Below are 19,688 nucleotides of genomic sequence, written 5' to 3' on the forward strand. Positions count from 1 at the left end.
GGGCTCCAGGGAGACCTTAGAGCAGCCTTCCAATATCTGAAGGGAGCTACAGGAGAGCTGGGGAGAGCCTGTTTACAAAGGCTGTCAATGACAGAACAAGGGTAATGGCTTTGAACTGGAGAAAAGCAGATTTAGATTGGAGATGAGGAGGAAGTTCTTTCCTGTGAGGGTGGTGGAGCACTGGAACAGGTTGCCCAGGGAGGTGGTTGAGGCCCCATCCCTGGAGATATTCAAGGTGAGGCTTGACGGGGCCCTGGGCAACCTGATCTAGTTGGGGGTGTCCCTGCTGACTCGGGGGGGGTCAGACTAGATGACCTTTGGAGGTCCCTTCCGACCCAGATGATTCTATGATTCTATGAAAGTAGAGAACAGCAGGTAGGAGCCTTCTCTCAGATCAAGCAAAAAGATTAATCTTGACTATTTAGGGTCCCCAAAGTGTTTATTTTCTATTGTCTGTGTTTTAGTTTTTCCAGTGGGATTTCTGGCGTATGCAGGTGGTTTGTAAGACCAAGTGAATGTTCAAAATACTTGAGTTGGTAGGACCTGCCAGCGCTGGGGGTGGCTCGGTGGCTTTCTCAGGAGGGAACAAATGCTCACGGAAAGAGAAGGAAGCAACGTGCCTTGTGTGGAGTTCGATGTGAGACCTTAAAACTCGTTAACCACAAGTATGTTCGTCTTGTGAGACAATGGGCGATGTTGAGCTGGATTGTATCTAAAAACCAAGAGCAATTTCTGCATTTTAGGCAGACATGGAAAATTTCGTAATTGTGTGTTAGGTTCAGGTGAGCTGTGGGCAGCTGCTAACCCCGAGAGCTACGCAATTTGGTGTTTGTTGAGAACCCTGAAAACTTGCAAAGGGTCTTATTCAAAGAGAATAAAGCATAATAAAAAGGTTATTTACGTAGTTGAATTATTATTTTAGTGCATGTGTTTGCCCAGTTGACTGTAATGGATTTGAAGTAGTTGTTCTAGTACATTGGGTAAATTCTGGGTCAGTTTTGGTGTGCCTAGTCATTACAAAAGCACTTATTTTTCAGTGCCACACAGCTGCTCTTGAAGTGTCAAGAACCGACCTGTCAAGTACTGGCCTGTTGTTTGACCAAATTGACATAATTGTGCTGTAAGCCATGGTTTTTATGATTGTGCGCTTAATTAACTAGGCAGCAGTATCTCATAAAGAACCACTTTTATTTAAATACCTATAGAAATATTTTCTCTGTATTATCCAGAGTTAATACTCTGAAAGGGTCTTCAATATTTTTTTCCAGGCAAAATGAAAAGGCTCATCTGTACTGGATAAATGTGAGTTAAGTTTCAGCTTGCTGCAAACTCGCCTCTTAGGTCCAAGCCACTTGAAATGGTTTTGTAATGGAGATGTTGAAACAATGTGTGATGGAAATGTTTCTGTTTATTATTAATTGACTCCGTGTGTCTTGTCCTTTTTTTTTTTCTTCTTTTTTTTTTATTCTTCTTTTTCTCAAAATGCCAGTTGGTCAAGTCTGTAGTTCAACCACTACCTGTTCTGCTTTCTTTCTGCTGAGTGGAGGGCGATGGGCTGGTCTGTGTATCACAGGATGTGTATTGGTGTTTGGAAAATAGGGTTAACTGTGGCTGAGTGTCTCCTAAATTTTTGAGATGTCTGGGCTCCTTTAACCTCCTCCTTTCTGCAACAGGGAGCAGGACTCATCTGACAGAACAAAAATGAAACAAGAGCATGTGCCTGCATCCTTTTCCCAAAAGATATAAATAGTCTAAAAGAAGCCTAAAGCTCAGCGGCTTGGCAGATGATGCTGAGAATTGACATAATACAGATAGAGGCAGAGTACAAGGGTCTCTTTTTGGTTTCACTTTGTTGTTTAAAGAAGAGGTTAAGATCAGCTCTCTGGAGTCTCCATACTTTTGAAAAAGAAAAAAAAAAATTAAATGTTAGCAAAGTAGTCTCTGAGACTTTGTCTTGCAGTGCGTGTTATGTGGGCTGGGCAGAGGGGGGCTGCAGACGATTGAAAAGAGCTTCTCAACAGTGTTTAAGAAGCAAAAATTTCTCCTCTCTTGAATGATAGTTGTGATTTCTGCCCGAAACCTTATTTCTTATTGCCGTAATAAGCTGTAATCTCTCCATGGCATGTGGGCTGCTTGTGAGTCCTGCTCATTTACTAGTTGAAGACAGACCCATCCTGGGTTGTTCGACCAAAGAAAGTTTTGAAAGCGTTCTGAAGTTGTCTCCTTTCAAGGTGAGAAGAGCGGAATCCTCATCAGTAGGACTTCACAGAATCTGAAGAGAGGGAAAGAGTAATTGGTTTCTTCTCCCAACTCCTTGTATTTGGTGGAAGAGATGGCGCAAAACACATCGGCAGCTGCTTCTGCAAGTGTTTGAGTAAGGACTTCTGAACTCCTGAAGTTGACGTGTGAAGAGGAAAAGACTTATTTTTGTCCCCAACTCCCTTCTCATCTGGGAGGTGCTGATCTCATGAGCTCCTTTATTCTGAGGCTCTGAGAAGCATTTGGTGTCGTTGCAGTCACACTTCTTTCTCTTTTCTCTCCTTTTGATCCCTGACCTGTAACATGGGGGAAAAAATTGCTTTTGCTCAGATCCCTTGGCTTCTCGGATCACGGAGACCATCGTTGCCACAGAGCAGGGAGAACTTGCCCTTTAGGCGCTGCCCACTAGCCCACCAGCCTGGAAAATAAACTTGTGATAGCCAACTGCAAATAGCAGATGAACTCTTGGCTCTGTAGCAGAAACCACTGTGGGTTATGAGGACTTGCTAAATGTACTGAAGGTTGCGAAATAAACAGGTTTGACAGCTGCTGGGTCCAAATTTGGCTGTTCTTGTCTCAGTTCAAGAATCTCTGTACAGAACACAAATTATCCGACCCAAGCTAAGCAAAAAGCCTGTGAATGTTTCTAGAAGCATCTTTGATTTAAAAATCTAGATATCTTTCTGTAAGCTTTCTCACGTGTGTGTGTTTTCCATTGGTCTTTAATGTTCCCTTGCCATAAATCAAAAGCCATTCCATTTCTGTAAGTAAATTTCCTTCTGACATCAGAATCGAGGAACAAGTGGAAACACATCTTTTTTGCTGATTCTTTCCATTCCATTTGTTTGTGGTTCAGATCTTAGCTATATGTTGAAGTTTGTGCTATTATTTTTTAGTCTAAACTGTTTTTTCCATGGTAGAGAGGATCATTTGATTTGTGTGTTAGTTTAAATCCCAGAAACCTCTTGGTTATAGAAGCTGAAGAAGAAGGGCTTAGAGAGTCTAAATATTTCATACTGTTTAATAAGTATATCTACCAATAATAGGCTTTGTAAAGAAGGGTAGTAACTCATCCTGTAGTATCCCTAACCAAAAGAAAAAGCCATAAAGATTTTTTTTTTTCCCTCTGAAATGATTAATGGCTGTGTATCTGAAGTCCTGCAAATTTCTGCTCTGCTCGGCAGAATGTAAAATTTCAAAAGAAATAATATCTTGCACACCTGTTTGAGAAAATAGCTCTTCTTCATTCTGTTTTGCTGGCTCTCCTGCCAGCCAAGCAAGACAAGTAAGCAGCGCCATGGAGCTCTGCTGGAGTTGTTTGCCCTTTTCATCCATTCGGTGCCTTGATTCCTTATCTGCCATCATCCCTGCGGGAAGTGTGCGTGCGTGTGGGGAATGCAGGGCTGGGCACACATCTCATACCCTTTGAAGACACTTTGTCCAAACGCTCAGTTCCAGTGAGTGTAATTTAGTTGATAAATATCTAACAGTTTTCTGGAGAGGAACCTCTGCTTGTTTTCTGCAAAAGCATGTTTAGTGTGATCCCGAACTCCTCCAATACTGCCAGGAGGGCACGTAGTGCTGTCTGTGTGTTGATGGTCCCAAACCACCTAAAGGCTTTATTATGTGCTTTCCTTAAAAATGTGGCATTGTTCTAGACTGCTTAGAGACTGAGATGTGTGTTTAATATTTCATGGGCATGAAAGAGAAGAACAAGACAGATCAAACCGGTGTCCGTGGAGATGAAAATGAGTGTACCCATGTCCATTGTCCTGGTGTGGAGGACCAGGAAACTCTTATTCCTGGAAGTGCTGGGATTGCTTTTGTTGGAGATGTTACTTCGTCTTCCCTCATTGTCAATGCAAATGTAGTAGCTCCCTGGGTATCTTCTGTTGATGTCTTAATCCAGATTACCTATTCTCAGCATCCAAACTTCAATCCAAAAGGTGATGAAAGATTTTAATGAATGTGTGAAAACAGGTTTCAGAGGCTGTACGACCTCAGTGTGAAGAGGAGAACTGGCAACATCACGCCCTGAGTGTTTGTAGTGTTTGGTTAGACCTCGTGTGAGGCTGGTGTTTTCAGACATGCAGTTTTCAACAAATGTATAGACCTGATTTTTAAGCATCAACATTTGTCATCGTTAGTTTATATATGCAGCACGTATTCATACATATTACCTACATGCATATTAAAAATCACTGATTTAAGGCTGCTAATTTAAGAAAACACATGGCCACCTGTTTTGGCAATGATTTGAAGGGAAGTTAAGCAGATGTCTCTGTACTTTGCTTATTTGGGGAAAGCCCAGGTATGATGTGTTGGCCAATAAAAGATGCACTGAATGATATTCTGCTTCCATAGTCAGACTGTCCTTGTACTAAGGTAAATGGAGACAAGTTGGACTGGCAAAGAAATGGAAGGATTGCCTGATTTGGGCTGGTCTGTGTGCCCACGAGGGAGCTCTGTAACGCCAGCTGTGGCATTGGGTGTCCCCATGTGACCTCTGGGTCCTGGATAATGGGTTGGGTACCTTTGGTGAAGTCACCTAAATTGCATCTCAAAAAAAAACCAAACACCAAAAAACAAAACCCAAAAAACCAACAACCAACAAAACAAAAAAACTGTCAAGCTGTGTTTTTAAATTTTGCAGTGCAAGATAAATTTTTTTTCAAGTCACATTTTGAAATCTTTATTTCAAGACATGAAATAATTTATTTAATCAATTTTTATTGAAATCTGCCTTCCTGGTGTCTGCGTATGCTCTGACTCCAGCGGTCTGCAGCGAAACCAAGAGGAACTTTTTTGGGAGAAATTTGGGAGATGGCTTTTTTCCTTCATGGAAATGTGTGACCGAGCATGTTTGCCATCGCTGGGAAAGTGGCTGTGGTTTGTCGGGGCAAGAATGACAGAGCTGCTAGGAAGCAGGCTTGGGTTGTAACTGTAAATATTGGATCTATCTGGAGATGGTTGAGGAGGCAGGGCTTGGAGAGAGTCCAGGTCTGCCCTTGACTCGTCCTATAAAACCCCTTTTGAATTCAGAAGGAATTATCTATGAATATATGTAAGGGTGGATGTGCATGAGTGAGTAAGAAGGAACGTGACCATCTGATGTGGGATTCCCAGAGTGAGCTGTTGACTCATCCTGGGTTGTTTTTTTTTTTTTTTTTCTAATACAAAGCTATTTTCCAGCCTTAGAAACACTGATTTCAGTCTGGGAAGGCATTGAAGCACTTGCACAAAGTGCTTTTCCAAGGAGGGCTTTTTTCCGTAGTCAAGACCTGTGTAAACTTGAAATGTCTTTGATTGAGGGGAGGAGGAGGAGGAGAGGGGAAGGTGAAGTAGTTTCAGGTGCTACTGTCTGTGCGTAATATCTTGCCCATGGAGACCCTGTTCTGTTGCTCCTTAGGCAATACCAAGATTAAAAAAAAAAAACACCCCACAATGCAAACATCTGCACTTGCATCCACCTGCCAAATCCTGTAGCTTTACACTCCCTTTTCTATAACTTAAAAATAGGAGAGAGGAGGCAGGTTTTTTTGCTGGGCTTGGGTTGCTGGGTGAAGTGAGATGCACAAACGGCCTGAGCTGCCAAAAGGCAGGAGCTGGTGGGACGGTGCTGGGCTGCTGCAGGCACAGGCAGGCTGGGGAGGAGGGAGAAAACCCTTCCCTGCCTTGCTTTCATCTTCTGCATTTAGTGTTTTTTTTTTTTTTTTTCTCCGATAGCAGCGAGCTAAAATATTTTCATAAAGCAGCATACTTCTCGATGTCCCAGTCACTTCTGAATTTCTAAAAAGACTCCATCTTTCCCTTCCCGGATAAATTGTACTTAAACGTGCTTGGTTTTCTACCTAAAAGAATTCTGGAGCAGGAAAACGTCTAAGTAAATTCAAGGTTTGCTCTTTAACATTGGCAGCTGCTGTGCGAGATGCATTTAGAAACTGTAGTTCTTGTGTTAAGGAAAAAAAAAAAAGCTCTATTTTTTTTTTTAATTGTAAGATACAATTGCATTTGTTTTGCACTTTCTAATCTTGAAAACAGAAGCTGGGGGAAACTGGTTGGCTCTAGCTAGCTCTGCCTCGGCGAGTACTGGAACCAGTTTAGTTGGGAGGAGGTCAGCAGAGTGAAAACTTTTGCTTAAGATCCTTTGCAGCCAGGTCAGTATTGTTTCTCTTAACTCCTTTAGCTTTTGTGCTGGGTTTGTGAAGGTACAGTACAGCTTAGCCCTTAATGTACAACTATTTTGGCTTCGATATAGCCAAGCTATAAATAGACCCCCCCCTTGCCTCTCCAGCAGTAGGAAATGACTGCAGCAGGTGGTGTCCTCTGCTAGAAATTTGCACATTATTGGTACCCAAGGACTTTTTTAAAAATTGTTTTTTTGTGTATGTTCTTCCCTTATTTAAATGCCAACTGACCGGTCAACAAGCATCTTGTTAAAATCTGAAGTCTTCATTAAGACAAAAGAAAGCAAGCCAGAAAGGTATTTTTGCTTTATTTCTGTGGATCCTCTGCGTGAAGTATATTTTATATGTAAATTTTAAAGTATTAACAGAGGGTACAAGGAGCTGCATAATTCTGGTTACTGGTTAAAATGTTATTTCGATTTTTTTTTTTTTTTTTTTTTTTTTTTTTAAAAAAAAAAAAAAAAAAAAAAAAAAAAAAAAAAAAAAAAAAAAAAAAAAGTTCTAGGAAAAATATTAAACCCTTTGAACAGGGTGGAAATGCACGATAGGCTTTTTTTTTTTTTTTTTTTTTTTTTTTTTTTTTTTTTAGCTGTGTTGGGCTGGAGTTCCGTTCAGGCTTGTTACAGCGTGGTAATATTGATAGATGCTTGGAAGATGCCCACAAATCTTGTGGGCAAGATTTGTGTCCCTGCTTGTGCTGTTAATGACATCAAGAAAATAAAGGTGGCCTTTTGTGCAGCCAGATGGTGCTCCAAGTAAATAAGGATATCACAGCCTGCTCCATGCAAAATGAGTTTGATGGTGTCAGTGAACAAGCGTTCCCTCGACAAAAAAAACCTGTTGTTGTGTTTGTAGTAACTTTTAAGTCTCAGCAAAGAGGCCAAGTCACTCGGGCTGGGAGAAGAAATGTCTTTGTGCTGCTGAGATGTGTTTCCTTTCAGCCCTGGCAGAGAGCCCTTGCCTCCTTGCCCCTGGTGGGTACTGCAGGAATATGAGATGCGCTGTGGATTTATTTTGTGGGTGTGTGGGAACGGCAAAAATGGGGGACAATCCTGTGTTTCAGTTAGTTTAACGTGTGTGTGCCTTTCCACCTCTTCTGTCCCCTGCAGATGTGAGAGCTGCGTGGAGCTGCTGTTCGTGAGAGGGGCCGGGAACTGCCACGAGTGCGACACCCCCCTGCGGAAGAGCAACTTCAGGGTACAGCTCTTTGAGGATCCCGCTGTCGACAAGGAAGTGGACATTCGGAAGAAAGTGCTGAAAATGTGAGTGCCGCCACTTAACTAACAAAAGGTGGATGTGTTTAATGGTTTGCTGTTTTAAAAAATTGACTTTCCCCTCCAGTGGTACAGAGGAGGTTTTTCTGTTTTTAAATCACAACCCATAAGACTTGGCTCCACTTCCCATGGAGAGAATTTCAGAGAATCTGATTTTATGCAGCAACTGAGGGCTGAATTCCCCGTTTAGCCTTGAGGGATTCCTGCTTAGCATTAGAAAATGTTGGGTGTTTCTGTGTGCCCTCCTTTGGCAAAGACCTGCCTCCTAAATGGAGATGATTAGATCTGGAGGACTAGGGCTGCTTTCCCTTTGAGGGGCTGAACATGGAAGTGGGGCGAGAAAGAAGACCTTGATTGTTTTGTTCCCTGGGGACCTGTTCTGAGAGTTGAAGGCCTGTTACCTTCAAAATTAAAATAGACAAAAGGGAAGCTCTGTTCACATTGTTTTCTACTTCACACAGCAGTTGTTAGTGGAAATGGGTTCTTGTTGCTAGTCTGTCATGCAGATTTGAGAGCTCTTGAAATTGAGATAAATGAGGTCTAAAATTGCATTTCCCTCCTTGTGGCCAAGAAACAACATTTTATAAGGAAAATAAGTGAGCCAAGTTGATGTGTTGGTAGAAAAGGGTCTGATGGAATGTAACAAACCTGGAGAGGGTTGTGCTTGCAAAAATGAACATGTATGTAAATTGTAATCTTGGCAGCCTTTACCTAAGACTTAGTACAATCCTAAATGAATCAGATGATGTTGCTGAGATGTGGAGAAACCGTGTAGTTGAATACCAAGATGCTAATGTGGAAAGCAGTAATAATTTGGATGTTTGCTGATAAAGATTGCTGAAACTAACAAAAGTGAAGCTGGAATGATGCCAACTTAGTTGACTAAACACAGACTAAAGCATAGTTAGAACAGAAAATGTTGTAAAATGCTTGGCCCACTTGGATTTCCCACATTAGTTTTTAGTAGGCAGAAAAAAATGGCCCCAAATTGGAATTTGGCCTCAGTTCTCAGGATTAGATTTTTATACTCCTGGGTGTCTTGTATTTTGGTCCCCAGAGCAGGCAGGATCTCAGCTTTATATTTTCTTGGGAGGAAAGCCTGCATGTCTTGACTTTCAGAGGCTGTCCATGTTCTAGCCAGTTGTCCCTTCATCTTTTTACTTTTCCCAGCTGCCAAGAGTTGGATAAATGAGTTCTGGAATTGTCTGTTGATATGATTGATACAAGATAATCGTGTAGTAGTTTTCAGTTTGCCGTTTTCTGTTATTGGCACAAAGCCAAACTCCCTTTTCTGATACTTCTAGAGAAGCTTTTCTTGTGTGTGTTCCTGTTGTCTCTGTTAAGGGGTTTCTCATGCTGAAGGGCTGGCTTGGAATTAGTGTATCCCAGCCTGGGTGCTCTTGTTCACCTGTGACCCTGGGGAAAGGAATCAGCAAAGAGAGCACTGATTAATGCCAGCCTGGCTCCTTTCCTTCCAAACAAACGCTTCTGTCTCCTCTTGCAGATTCTGTACGTTGGTAATTGTGGGAGCCACAAAGCACACAGTTGATAAAACTAGGTCAATACTTAATAAGCTGGCAGCAAGAGCCTTGTTGAATTGAAGTTGGGTCTCTGTGTGTTATATAAATACTTGTTTCTCTTCTCCCAAAGATACAATAAAAGAGAGGATGACTTTCCCAGTCTAAGTGAATATAATGATTTCCTGGAAGAAATAGAAGAAATTGGTAAGTCTTAATGCTTGCATTCTTGATCTGCTGTGCGTGTGAGTCCATAGGCTTTTACTTTCTGACTTAGCTGCCTATGAGGATGTCAAAGTTGAGTTTCTGTAGTATGATTTATCATAGTATCAGATATTTATCTAATTATGCTTTTTCTGTACATTTTTAATTGTATTTGCTGAACTGTAGGACATCATTTAATAAAACATTTTATCTGCCAGAGAAAAGACATGATTCAAAGAGGAAATACTGCTTTATAGCTGGAAAAGAAAGGCTTGCAGGGTCGGTGCTTCACTGGCAAAGATTAAACAAAGAGAGGAGAAATTGAAATTTTCATTGTATGCCTCCATTAGCTTTATCTACCATGACAGAAGCCATATGGTGTCTTTCATCACTTTTGCTTCTGCAAGTACAGTAGTTGAAGCTGCTTTGAAGCCGATGACCTTACATACCACTGTGGTAGCATTTTATGTTGCTGAGCAGAAGGAGAAGGTTTAGGAACAGACATTGTTTTCTTTCTCTTTGGGTTAGTTGGAGCAGAACTTTGCCCTTTGGGAAGGAACTATGTTATCAACAGAGTTTATTTTCTTCTTAGTTAGGGTGACTTGTGATTTATGGTGGAGTGATGGATTTTGCTTAGAAAACCTTCTGTTCAAAGGGGTGACTCCTAAATGGTTTGTTTCTTGGTCTTTAGGAGCTTCTGAGCCTTTTTTTTTTTTTTTTTTTTTTTTTGTCCCGGAGGAAGAAGAGGTGGCTTAGAACATACAGGAGGGGTAGTGAGTGGGAGAAGGAAAACACAGAGATGCCACTCCCCTTGAGTTTCTCCAAGGAGTCCTTGCTCCTCTTTGCACTGTGTTGTTTTGTAGAAATGTATCCAATACGTTTACTCACTGCTGTGAATAATGTGTTGTGTTTTTGTTGGAATCAGAAGGCTGAGGTTGGAGAGCTAAATCCTGGAGCTGGGAAACACCAGACAGGCTCACGTGGGCCCAAATATCTGGAGAAGACGATGTGGGTGTAGTTCTGTCTGTGTATTTTTTTTGGATGGTGCGGGGGAAAGAGGGAATGAGCAGAAAGAATGGTTGCATCTTAGCCAGAGGATCCTGGGAGAATCTGTGTGCTCATGGAAAGGAAAACTGCTTTTTTTGTTATTAAATATAGATTTCCCACTTACTGCTGTTGCAGGCGTTTTCAGCATCTGCCACAAGGGAGTTGAAGTTTTTCCTGAGGTTCCCTTAACCTCATGGCTTTGTGCAGAATGGTACGATGCTTCAGATCTTGGGATTAGATAGTTAAATTTCAAGTGGTTCCAGAGCCTGCACTGATAACTTGGTTTAGAAGCGGCAGAAATCACGGCTGGTCTTTGTAACCTTGTGGGGAGGAGTGAATTTGTCACCAGTTGTGCTGGCCCTGCAAATGCATGATGAAGAAACTCAGTAGAGTCATTAGGAATTGGAGTCAGTTGCCTGAAAGGAACATTGAAAATAATAAAAGGAATAGGAAGTCTGACTGCCTCCTGGTTCCTTTGTGTAACAGCCAGGGTGAGGAGAGGAAAGAAAGGGTGCAGTCAGAAGGCTCTTTAATTTTCACTGTCAAAGGGGTCCTTTACGATCTACTAACTTCAGGCAGATCCAGAAGCTGGAGGACAGGTTAGAGTCAAGAGTACCACCTTGGGTAAGAATTCAAGCCCTGTTCACAGAATCACAGGATGACATGGGGTTGGAAGGGATCTCTGGAGATCATCTAGTCCAACCCCCTGCCAAAGCAGGTCCCACCCAGAGCAGGTTGCACAGGAACGTGTCTGTGTGTGAATATCACCCCCCTTGAAACACGTTTTCCCCCTTCATATCAGGCGTGTTTTACCTGCAGACTTTTTCTATTTAAAGGAAAGAGTTGGGGGGTACAGCAGAAGTGTGTGTAGAGGAAGGTCAAACAAACATTAGGGGAGTCACCTCTGAAGATTTCTGCTATTAGAAAAACACATTTTTGAAGTGGTTTAAAACGTAGCCACTAAATAATGCTTTGAGCTAAAATTTGTTATGCAAGGCTTTAAATAGAAACCACATTTTAAAGCAAATTTTCCCCAGAAGAAAAATCAGTTGGACAATTTGAGAACATTATAAACGCAGTTTGTTGTCGTTAACAGTAGGAAGGAAAAATAAGGTGAAGGGGTTAAAACCTGCCTTTGGGAAAGGCGTGCACAGCATCTATCCGAGTTAGTCAGGTCTGTCCCATATGGTGAGAGGGGTAAGGTTAAACCTTAGAGTGTTGCCCCAAGTTACAATCTCTGGACATAACACAGATTTTGCTGGCTCTTCCCCCAGGGTTTTCTTCTTCTCTCAAGGTTTTGTTCTTCCCCCGGTGATCTCTGTAGCCAGTTTTTCAAAACCTGGTAGGTGAGCTCCGCAGAGCAGGGCCAGCCTCCTCCCATGTGTGCACGCACTGCCTGGCACCCTCCTCCTGGTGCCTGAATGAGGCCTCTAGGCATTACCACAACACAATTGTTAATAGTAATTATTGCTTTTTAAAAAACACTCAGTGCATTCATACGTACCTGGAAGGAGGCTACTGTATTCGTGCCCTTCGGATTCCTGTATCTTGTTACTCCTTGAAGACTTTATGCAATACCAGCTGCCGGGTGGCTTGTCTTGCTCGGAACATTTATTTCACAAATGATCCTGGGATAGAAAGGATTTTGGTACATCTGATCATTTGTGGGTTGTGTTGTTTATTGTTTTGTGGGATTTTTCTTCCCTCTGCCTGTGTGCATGAGGAGCTGGTCCTGACAGAGGGAATAACCCAACTGGGAACCAGACAGCTTTATCCAAGATCCATTTCAGTCATCTTGTCTGAACGAAAACCTCAGTACCACACTGATCCAGCCAGGATGGGTCTCTCTCAGACTGACAGGGCTGAGCGATTTCAATCATTTATTACTGCGCTAAGGTATTTTTCTGGAAAATTATTGAGCCAGTAAAAGACATCTGAGGATAAACAGGAATAATTATTAATACCTACCTAGATTCTTCTGGTTTAGCCGTGGATTTTCTTTTGTTTCTGAGAATTATTTTTTTATAATGGCAGAAGTGTTGGTTGGAAGGGATGACCTGTTAAGATCTCTTCCATCTTTATTCCCCCCTCACTCCTCTCCTACACCTCTTAAAAGTACAAGGGCCGAGGTTGGCTCAGGCGTGGAGAGCAGCAGCAGCAGATGCCAGGGTTGCTTTGGACTCCCCCAGCAGACTGAAGATGTGGGAGATGAAAAAGCAAGTTGTTTGTAGTAGGGTGGGAGGAATAATTTTTTATAACAAAATAAAGACTTAACTAATTTAAAAACTTTCAGCTGTCTCATATCAGCAATGCAGATCAAACTCTGTCAGCAGAATAATCATCTGCTGGCTTGCCAGGGAGGGCATGTTCCTGATGTTTGAATAGCAAATATTTTTACAGGGCAACATTACTGTCTCTTAAGAAACTATGAGAAGTCTCAAGAAATTTGCAGTATCTCAGACTAAAACGGGGAGATTTTGATGGACTTAGTCCTGCAGTGGAGGACTATTTATTCCTACTGCTGTGTCTCTGGGCAAACTATTGTGCCATGCAATTAACATTTTTCTCTCATTTTCTTTTTTCTTTCATAACTAGGAAAATATTTTTCCATTTGTTGTAGAATTGCATAATGAATGTTGGTGCTTTGAAAAGCAGCGAAAGTCTCCCTGTAGAGGCTGAATTTCAGAAGTAGGGTGTTTTACCTAAAGAGAATGAAATGTTTCAGACAAACACAATAGTCTTCCTGTTATACTTCAACAGATGTCTCAAGGCAAGTAATTTTATAAATCAACCAATGTGAGATGGATAAGTAGATAAATAATTGTTGCATACAAAACAGCTTCTGTTTCTTTTCCCTGAAGGGTTTCAGGCCTCTTACATCGGCTTATGCTGTATTTCAACATGGACAAAAATAAGTCTGGCTTCTCTTTGAAACCTTTTCAAACTAGCCATCTGCTTTGCCAGTCATATTCAGATCTATACCAATATTTTTTCAGGGTAGGTGTGGCATATGAGTCAAGTTTTTTAACTCTTTTTTTGATCTTCTTGTTTTATCATTTATTTTGTTGTATTTTTTAAAAAGGGAAAACTTGGAAGAGTTATATTTAAAATAAATTTCTGGCAAAACCCAAAGCAGACCAAATGAAAAAAAAAACCAAACACAGTCGTAGCTGTGTAAAAGGTAGGATGTTGAGTATTAATGACCATATTCTTTGATTTGATAGTTTTTGGTTTTTAAATGCCAGGTAACTTGTGGAGGGGACAAGGGAGAAGAGAAGGAAATAATCTCCTAATTATTTTTTGTGGCCTAGTACCCCTTACAAAATGGACCTGTCAGCTGTATTCTCTGAATATTGATGAAAAATACATTAGAAAATATGCTGGAAGATGTTTTGACTGGCTGGTTGACCACTGATAACCATGCAATGTCAAAGAGTGTAGTTTGTTTTGCTACTAGGGTGTTTATTGTAGGAGGGAATATATTCTTTTGATTTATTAAAGAACAACTTTTGACACCGATGTTGGTACAGAGACATCTCGGTCTTAACGTTGTTGCAACAAAACGTAGCTCTTTAGTATTTTATGTCTAGAAATGTGAACAGCTTTAGTGTTCAGCAGGTGCTTAGGACCAAGCTAATGTTTCTCTTCCATGACTATGAATTAATATTCAGTGGGAGAAATCTGTTCTGGTCTTTGAGGGTGCTGTAAGTATGAATCTTTCTAACTGCTGGTGTCCTGCTGTAGTGACAGAGTGGAGCAAGAGTGCCAGAGCAGAATCAGCACGGCATGAGCAGATCTCACCACTCAGAGGGTTTTACCTGTGACTTGATTCCAGCCACAGCAGGAAAACAGAAGGGGAAATAAACCATCTTCCACCTTGCTGCGAGGAGAGCAGCGGGTGTTTAAGGTGGCTGTTGAAGATTTCTTAAAACACTGACACGGAAACCTCCCTCTTACGTGGAAATGTTACTTCATATCAAGTAGCAAAATAAACCTTTTAAATAAAGGTTTTAAATAAAGGTTTTTGGTGGTTTTGGTAAATAAAGGCAGGCATCTGCATATGTCTAAAATTTGCCTTCTTTCACCAGTATGAGTTTTAAATATTATGTTTTTTGTTTTACAAACCTAGGTTGTGACTAGTTGAACCTATTAAAGACAACTGAGAAAGGAGGGGAAAAAAAACCTCTGAATGTTTCAAGCAGCAATAGTTGCAAAACCTAGATCGTTAGCTTATTGCTGGATTATTTTTAGAGGAATACCAAAGATGTTCAGGAGCCTAAAAGCATTTGGCATTGCATCTTGTTCCTTCTCTTGCACCTGAAGGTGGCATCTGGGCATCCTGCTAGCGCAGCATGTCTCATGCGCTATTTCTTTCTCGTGTCGTCATTGAAGGGTTCAGAGAGCTGGTGTGTGGATTTAAGTTGTAGGAAGCGCTGACATTCCCGTGCAGCTGCTGTCATTGCAGAGCCCCGATCTGGTTGTATGCCAGCATTTTCACATGACAATTCTTCTCTGCTGTAATACTCAAATATTAAGCTGCTTGTCAGCAGGGAAGTTGGAGGTCAAACCACCATTAAAATACTAAAAATTTAGACTAAAATAACGTGTTTCAGTAATGAAGTGTTGCTACAATTAGAAAGTGTATGTGTGTTGCAATATGAAGTTGGAAAATGTTGTTATGCCTTTTGGAGAGAAAAAAATCCCCAACATTTGAAACGAGTGCCTTGCTTTCAAAACCAAGGAGCTGAGCTTTGAACTGGTTGTTTCGGTTATAGCTGAAGTTCCTGAAGTTCCACCTGAGATGAAATCAAGACTAGAGAGAGAGGTGCTGCATGTAGATGTAGTACAGAGATAAAGCAGACAAGGTATAGGAAAAGTAAAGCTTTATTCCCCTACTCCTGGTCCTTACTGGTGGGAGACATCCAGAATAGAGGCTTAGTGATCTGCCCAGACACAGCAGCCAAGCTGGAAATTGAACTCAAGTGTTGATTCCTGGTCAAATGCTTAAACTCCAGTTTACCTGAATTTCAGATCGCTTGTGAAGTGAGGATGATGGTGTTGGGGTGGAAGAGTTCAGCTGACTGAGGAGACAGGTTGAATTAAAACGTCAGTCTTCTTGACATTGCTCGTTATTTGGAAAAGCGAGGGGAGGGGGGGAATTAATACATCATAATACATCATTTTGTTTGTTTGCTTACAATTAAGAATTTCTTCAGCTGTATCTCGCCTAGCCCTTTTTGTTGCAGTTCAAGGAAGGACTGAGTACTCCTGATAAGAGTAAGATGATGGGGTGGTCTGGTACTCCTGGAAAGAGAGTTATTTCCCTTCCCAGGACATAAGAGCAGGACTGCCTGGTTTTGGTAGCACCTCTGCTACAAGGACAGGCTGAGGGAGCTGGTGTTGTTCAGTCTGGAGAAGAGGAGGCTCCGGGGAGACCTAATAGCAGCCTTCCAGTACCTGAAGGGGCCTACAGGAAGGCTGGGGAGAGCCTGTTTACAAAGGCTGGCGATGACAGAACAAGGGGTAATGGCTTTGAACTGGAGAAAAGCAGATTTAGATTGGAGATGAGGAGAAAGTTCTTTCCTGTGAGGGTGGTGGAGCACTGGAACAGGTTGCCCAGGGAGGTGGTTGAGGCCCCATCCCTGGAGATATTCAAGGTGAGGCTTGACGGGGCCCTGGGCAACCTGGTCTAGTTGGGGGTGTCCCTGCTGACTGCGGGGGGGTCGGACTAGATGACCTTTGGAGGTCCATTCCAACCCAGATAATTCTGTGATTCTATAAACATTGGAACAGGCTGCCCAGTGGTGGAATCACCATCCCGGGAGGTATTTAAAAGATGTGTGCATGTGGTGCTGAGGGACATGGTTTAGTGGTGGTTTTGGCGTTGCTTTGTTAATGGTTGGACTTGATGTTAAAGGTCCCTTCCAACCAGAACAATTCTATGATGCTAACCTCCTTCCCTTCCTCAGGGTTTGACTCGGCAGCATTGTTATGCTGTTGTGAAGGATTTATCAATGGCAGTGCAAATATCTTCAGTGCTCTTGCAAATTTACTCTAGCCACATGACCGAACTCTTTTGAGTCTTGAAGTACTGGACATTAGGTAGCTCTCAATAGCTTTAAAGCTGTGGGCATAAGCCCAGCATCCACTCTGGATGGTGATCACCAGGTGACTTCGCAGTGATAATGACTTTCAGTTGGAATTCACTTGACCCACAACTGAACCTGTGACCTAGAGGTGAAAGGCTCAGGGATTGTATCAAATTACTAATCATCCAAACCATCTGCATCTTTCAAGCTGTTGATTACAGAAACTGTTCAATTTCTTGAGGTGGCTTCTGTGCCATGTGTAGACAATTGGGAACGTTGTGCTAAACTAGGGAGCTTGGTGGCCGACCCTGCTTGCTCATGATTAGGTGAGATATAGCCTGTCACTATTGAGAGACATCAAAAGAATGTCATTTAGCCTATTCATCTGGATGCATCTGCAGTTTCCTCATAATAAAGGTATGTACTTTTAAGTTATGAAATAATGTCAATTTCGTTTATGTACCTGAGAATTCAAACAGTCTCAGTAGTCTTTACGCATTAGATAATCTTGTGAAATGAAATGACTTAATTCCTTACCTTGTCTTAATATGTATGTGTTTAGTCTAATTTAATTTTCAGGAATCACTGTGTGCGTAGCTGTAACTGCTACTTGAAAAGGTCAATGATATGATTAGTCATGTGTATCATTATCAGTATTGCAAAATAGGCTGCAAACCTCAAATTTTAGCCTCCTACAGATGTATAAACCTAAAGGAACTCTGCTGGCTTCTGTTGAAGTTTGCAGTGATTTAGCAGATTGTGTCTTGCTTTACAGGGTACCTTTAAATAAATTCTGTTATTGTGATGTTTATATCTGGTGCTAGAAGGGCTACAGAACATAAGAGTAGTATTTCATTGTTATAGTCATGCATGCCAACCTCATACTTCTGCTTTCTGTCTTTCTAATATTTATGCAGTATTTAACTTGACCAACAATGTGGATTTGGAGAACACCAAAAGGAAAATGGAGCTGTACCAGAAGGATAACAAAGAAGTCATTCAGAAAAATAAGATAAAACTGGTTAGTTAACTTCTCCTCTCCCCTACAATTTTTATTCATTAGTTAAATAATTAAAGGATTTTCAAAGTGGATTACTTTCTGTAATGTCTTAAAAACAAGTCAAAGCTGAAGGCACTATGTAGATTTCACTTTGTATTAAAAAAAACACAATATGCTAATGCTCTGTGATACTGATATTTAGTGCCATGTAAAAAGATTAAATTAATAGTTGAAAAGTAGTTATGCTTGATTTGGGGAAGGGCTTGAAAAGAGGGCCAGGCAGTAAAGTCTGCATCTAATAAATCGCCACGGCATGCGTGCTGGCAGTGTTGTTGAACAATATCCAGGAAAGACCAAGTTCATTCCTATACTGGGACAATCATTTCTTTCTCATCCGAAGGAAAAAAAGGAATCCAGACACAGACATTATGAAGCTCCCAGGAGAGAGCTGTAAAATTGAGGGAAAGCACAGGTCTGGTTTATGCAAAATTTAAAATGAAAGATGTTGAAACAAACTTTAAAACTTCTGTTCAAGATAAGAATAACATCAGGAGTATTCTATACATTATCTGTGTGCAAAACACATGGTTCTTTGAAGATTCATTCATTAAAATATGGCTCAGATATCATTTTGTTCTTTAAAAATAAACTTGCAAGCATTACTTTCTTTAATAAAAGTTTAATCTGTTAAATATTTTTTCAGTATAAATAACCACATTGTTATCAGTTCTTGAAGGAAAATGTCTGTCCAGAGTGTGACATAACAAGGTTTTGTGTTTGTATTCCAGTTGCACTAAGAACTTGCTTTCAAATCAGTAGGGGTGAAATCCTCACTCCCCTGAAGTCTGTGGCAAAAGTCCCAGTGATTTCTTTAGCTCTAGGATTTCACAGGAGGAGACTGGAATCTGAAAAATGTTTGTTTGAACCTCTTCCTTCTAAAGGCGAGGAGGTTTCCCTAGGGGTCCATCTCAGCTCTGTTATCCTGTTTCTGACACTGTGCAATATCCGATGCTTCAGAGCTTGAAGAGACCGGCCAAATCTTTGGCGCTGTGTCTTACTTGACAATGGAGGTGCAGCCTCCAGGGTCACCGTGAGAATAGTGTGCTTTGCCTGCAGCTCGCCTTCCCTCGCCGTTCGTGCCTCGCAGGCAGGCTGTGCACCAGCCCTGTGATGGTACCGAGCAGTGCAGTGATGCTCCAACCCACCCAAGCGCCCATGGACCTTCTCTTTTCTGTGCTGGAAGGCCGTCTGGTGGAAGCTGGGCAGGGCTGCCTGAATCCAGACTTACTGAAGATCTGGAGACATTTCTCTTTCATTTCTTTTTCAACAATTGAAACATAGTAATAGACTTGACCCAGTTGCTATTACAAAAAAACTGCATGATCTTGCCCATAAATTTACACCTCTCCCAAAAGCTGAAAGGGTGCTTTCTCTCTCTAGATTTTTTTTTTTTTTTGGACAGATTTTGGAATATCTTTACTCCTTAAATGGTAAAAGGTGTCCTAATTTCTCACCTAAATTTCTTATGGTTTGTCATTCTCTCTTCATTCTTGAACTGACATAAATTTTTCTGTCCGCTGTAATAATTTGCTTCTGAGGAATATAGGAATATTCTCTGTCCCTCTCAGTGTTTTTGTTACCCTTTGCTTGTTCCAGTTTGAATTTGTCTCTGGCAAGCAGAAGAGACCAGAATTGAATGCAGTATTGTAGCTGAGATCTTAACAGGCTTTGATAAAAGAGCACTGTTTTGCCATCTCTACTGGAAATATGTTGGCATACGTGATCCTGGGACTATCCTTCTCTTGTACCACTGTCATAGGAGAGGTTCAAAAGCAGTAGTGGTTAAGTAGTGCATCATGTTTTCTCCTCTGTGGTTTCTAACTGATGAATTGATGTCTCCGAATCTGTGGCCTTGTAAGTTATATTCATCTCACCTCTGCTACTTCTGTCCTCATGAGTATGTCATTCTTTCTCACAAATCAAAATAGTAAGTTGCTGGAGTAGTAACCTGTGGATTTGAATAACTTCTTGTTCTTATGTCAATATAAGTCATATTTTTCATCTTTGTATCCAGTTCCTAATGACCTTGCCACTGATGCGTGTTCCTAATG

The 19,688-nt window shown here is 41.3% G+C and overlaps 1 protein-coding gene across 2 annotated transcripts in view; it reads left to right on the forward strand.

Annotated features, from left to right (window-relative positions):
* MNAT1 (MNAT CDK-activating kinase assembly factor 1) overlaps nucleotides 1-19,688 on the forward strand; it is a 127,225-nt gene that overhangs the window by 29,558 nt on the left and 77,979 nt on the right. For both annotated transcript variants that reach the window (XM_014966594.1, XM_014966596.1), the window contains exons 2-4: nucleotides 7,556-7,708; nucleotides 9,371-9,444; nucleotides 17,495-17,598. In XM_014966594.1, the coding sequence (XP_014822080.1) occupies nucleotides 7,556-7,708; nucleotides 9,371-9,444; nucleotides 17,495-17,598 (331 nt within the window). The remainder of the gene's footprint in view (nucleotides 1-7,555; nucleotides 7,709-9,370; nucleotides 9,445-17,494; nucleotides 17,599-19,688) is intronic.

Source organism: Calidris pugnax, unplaced genomic scaffold, assembly GCF_001431845.1.
Source record: "Calidris pugnax isolate Ruff unplaced genomic scaffold, ASM143184v1 scaffold74, whole genome shotgun sequence".
Lineage (NCBI taxonomy): Eukaryota > Metazoa > Chordata > Aves > Charadriiformes > Scolopacidae > Calidris > Calidris pugnax.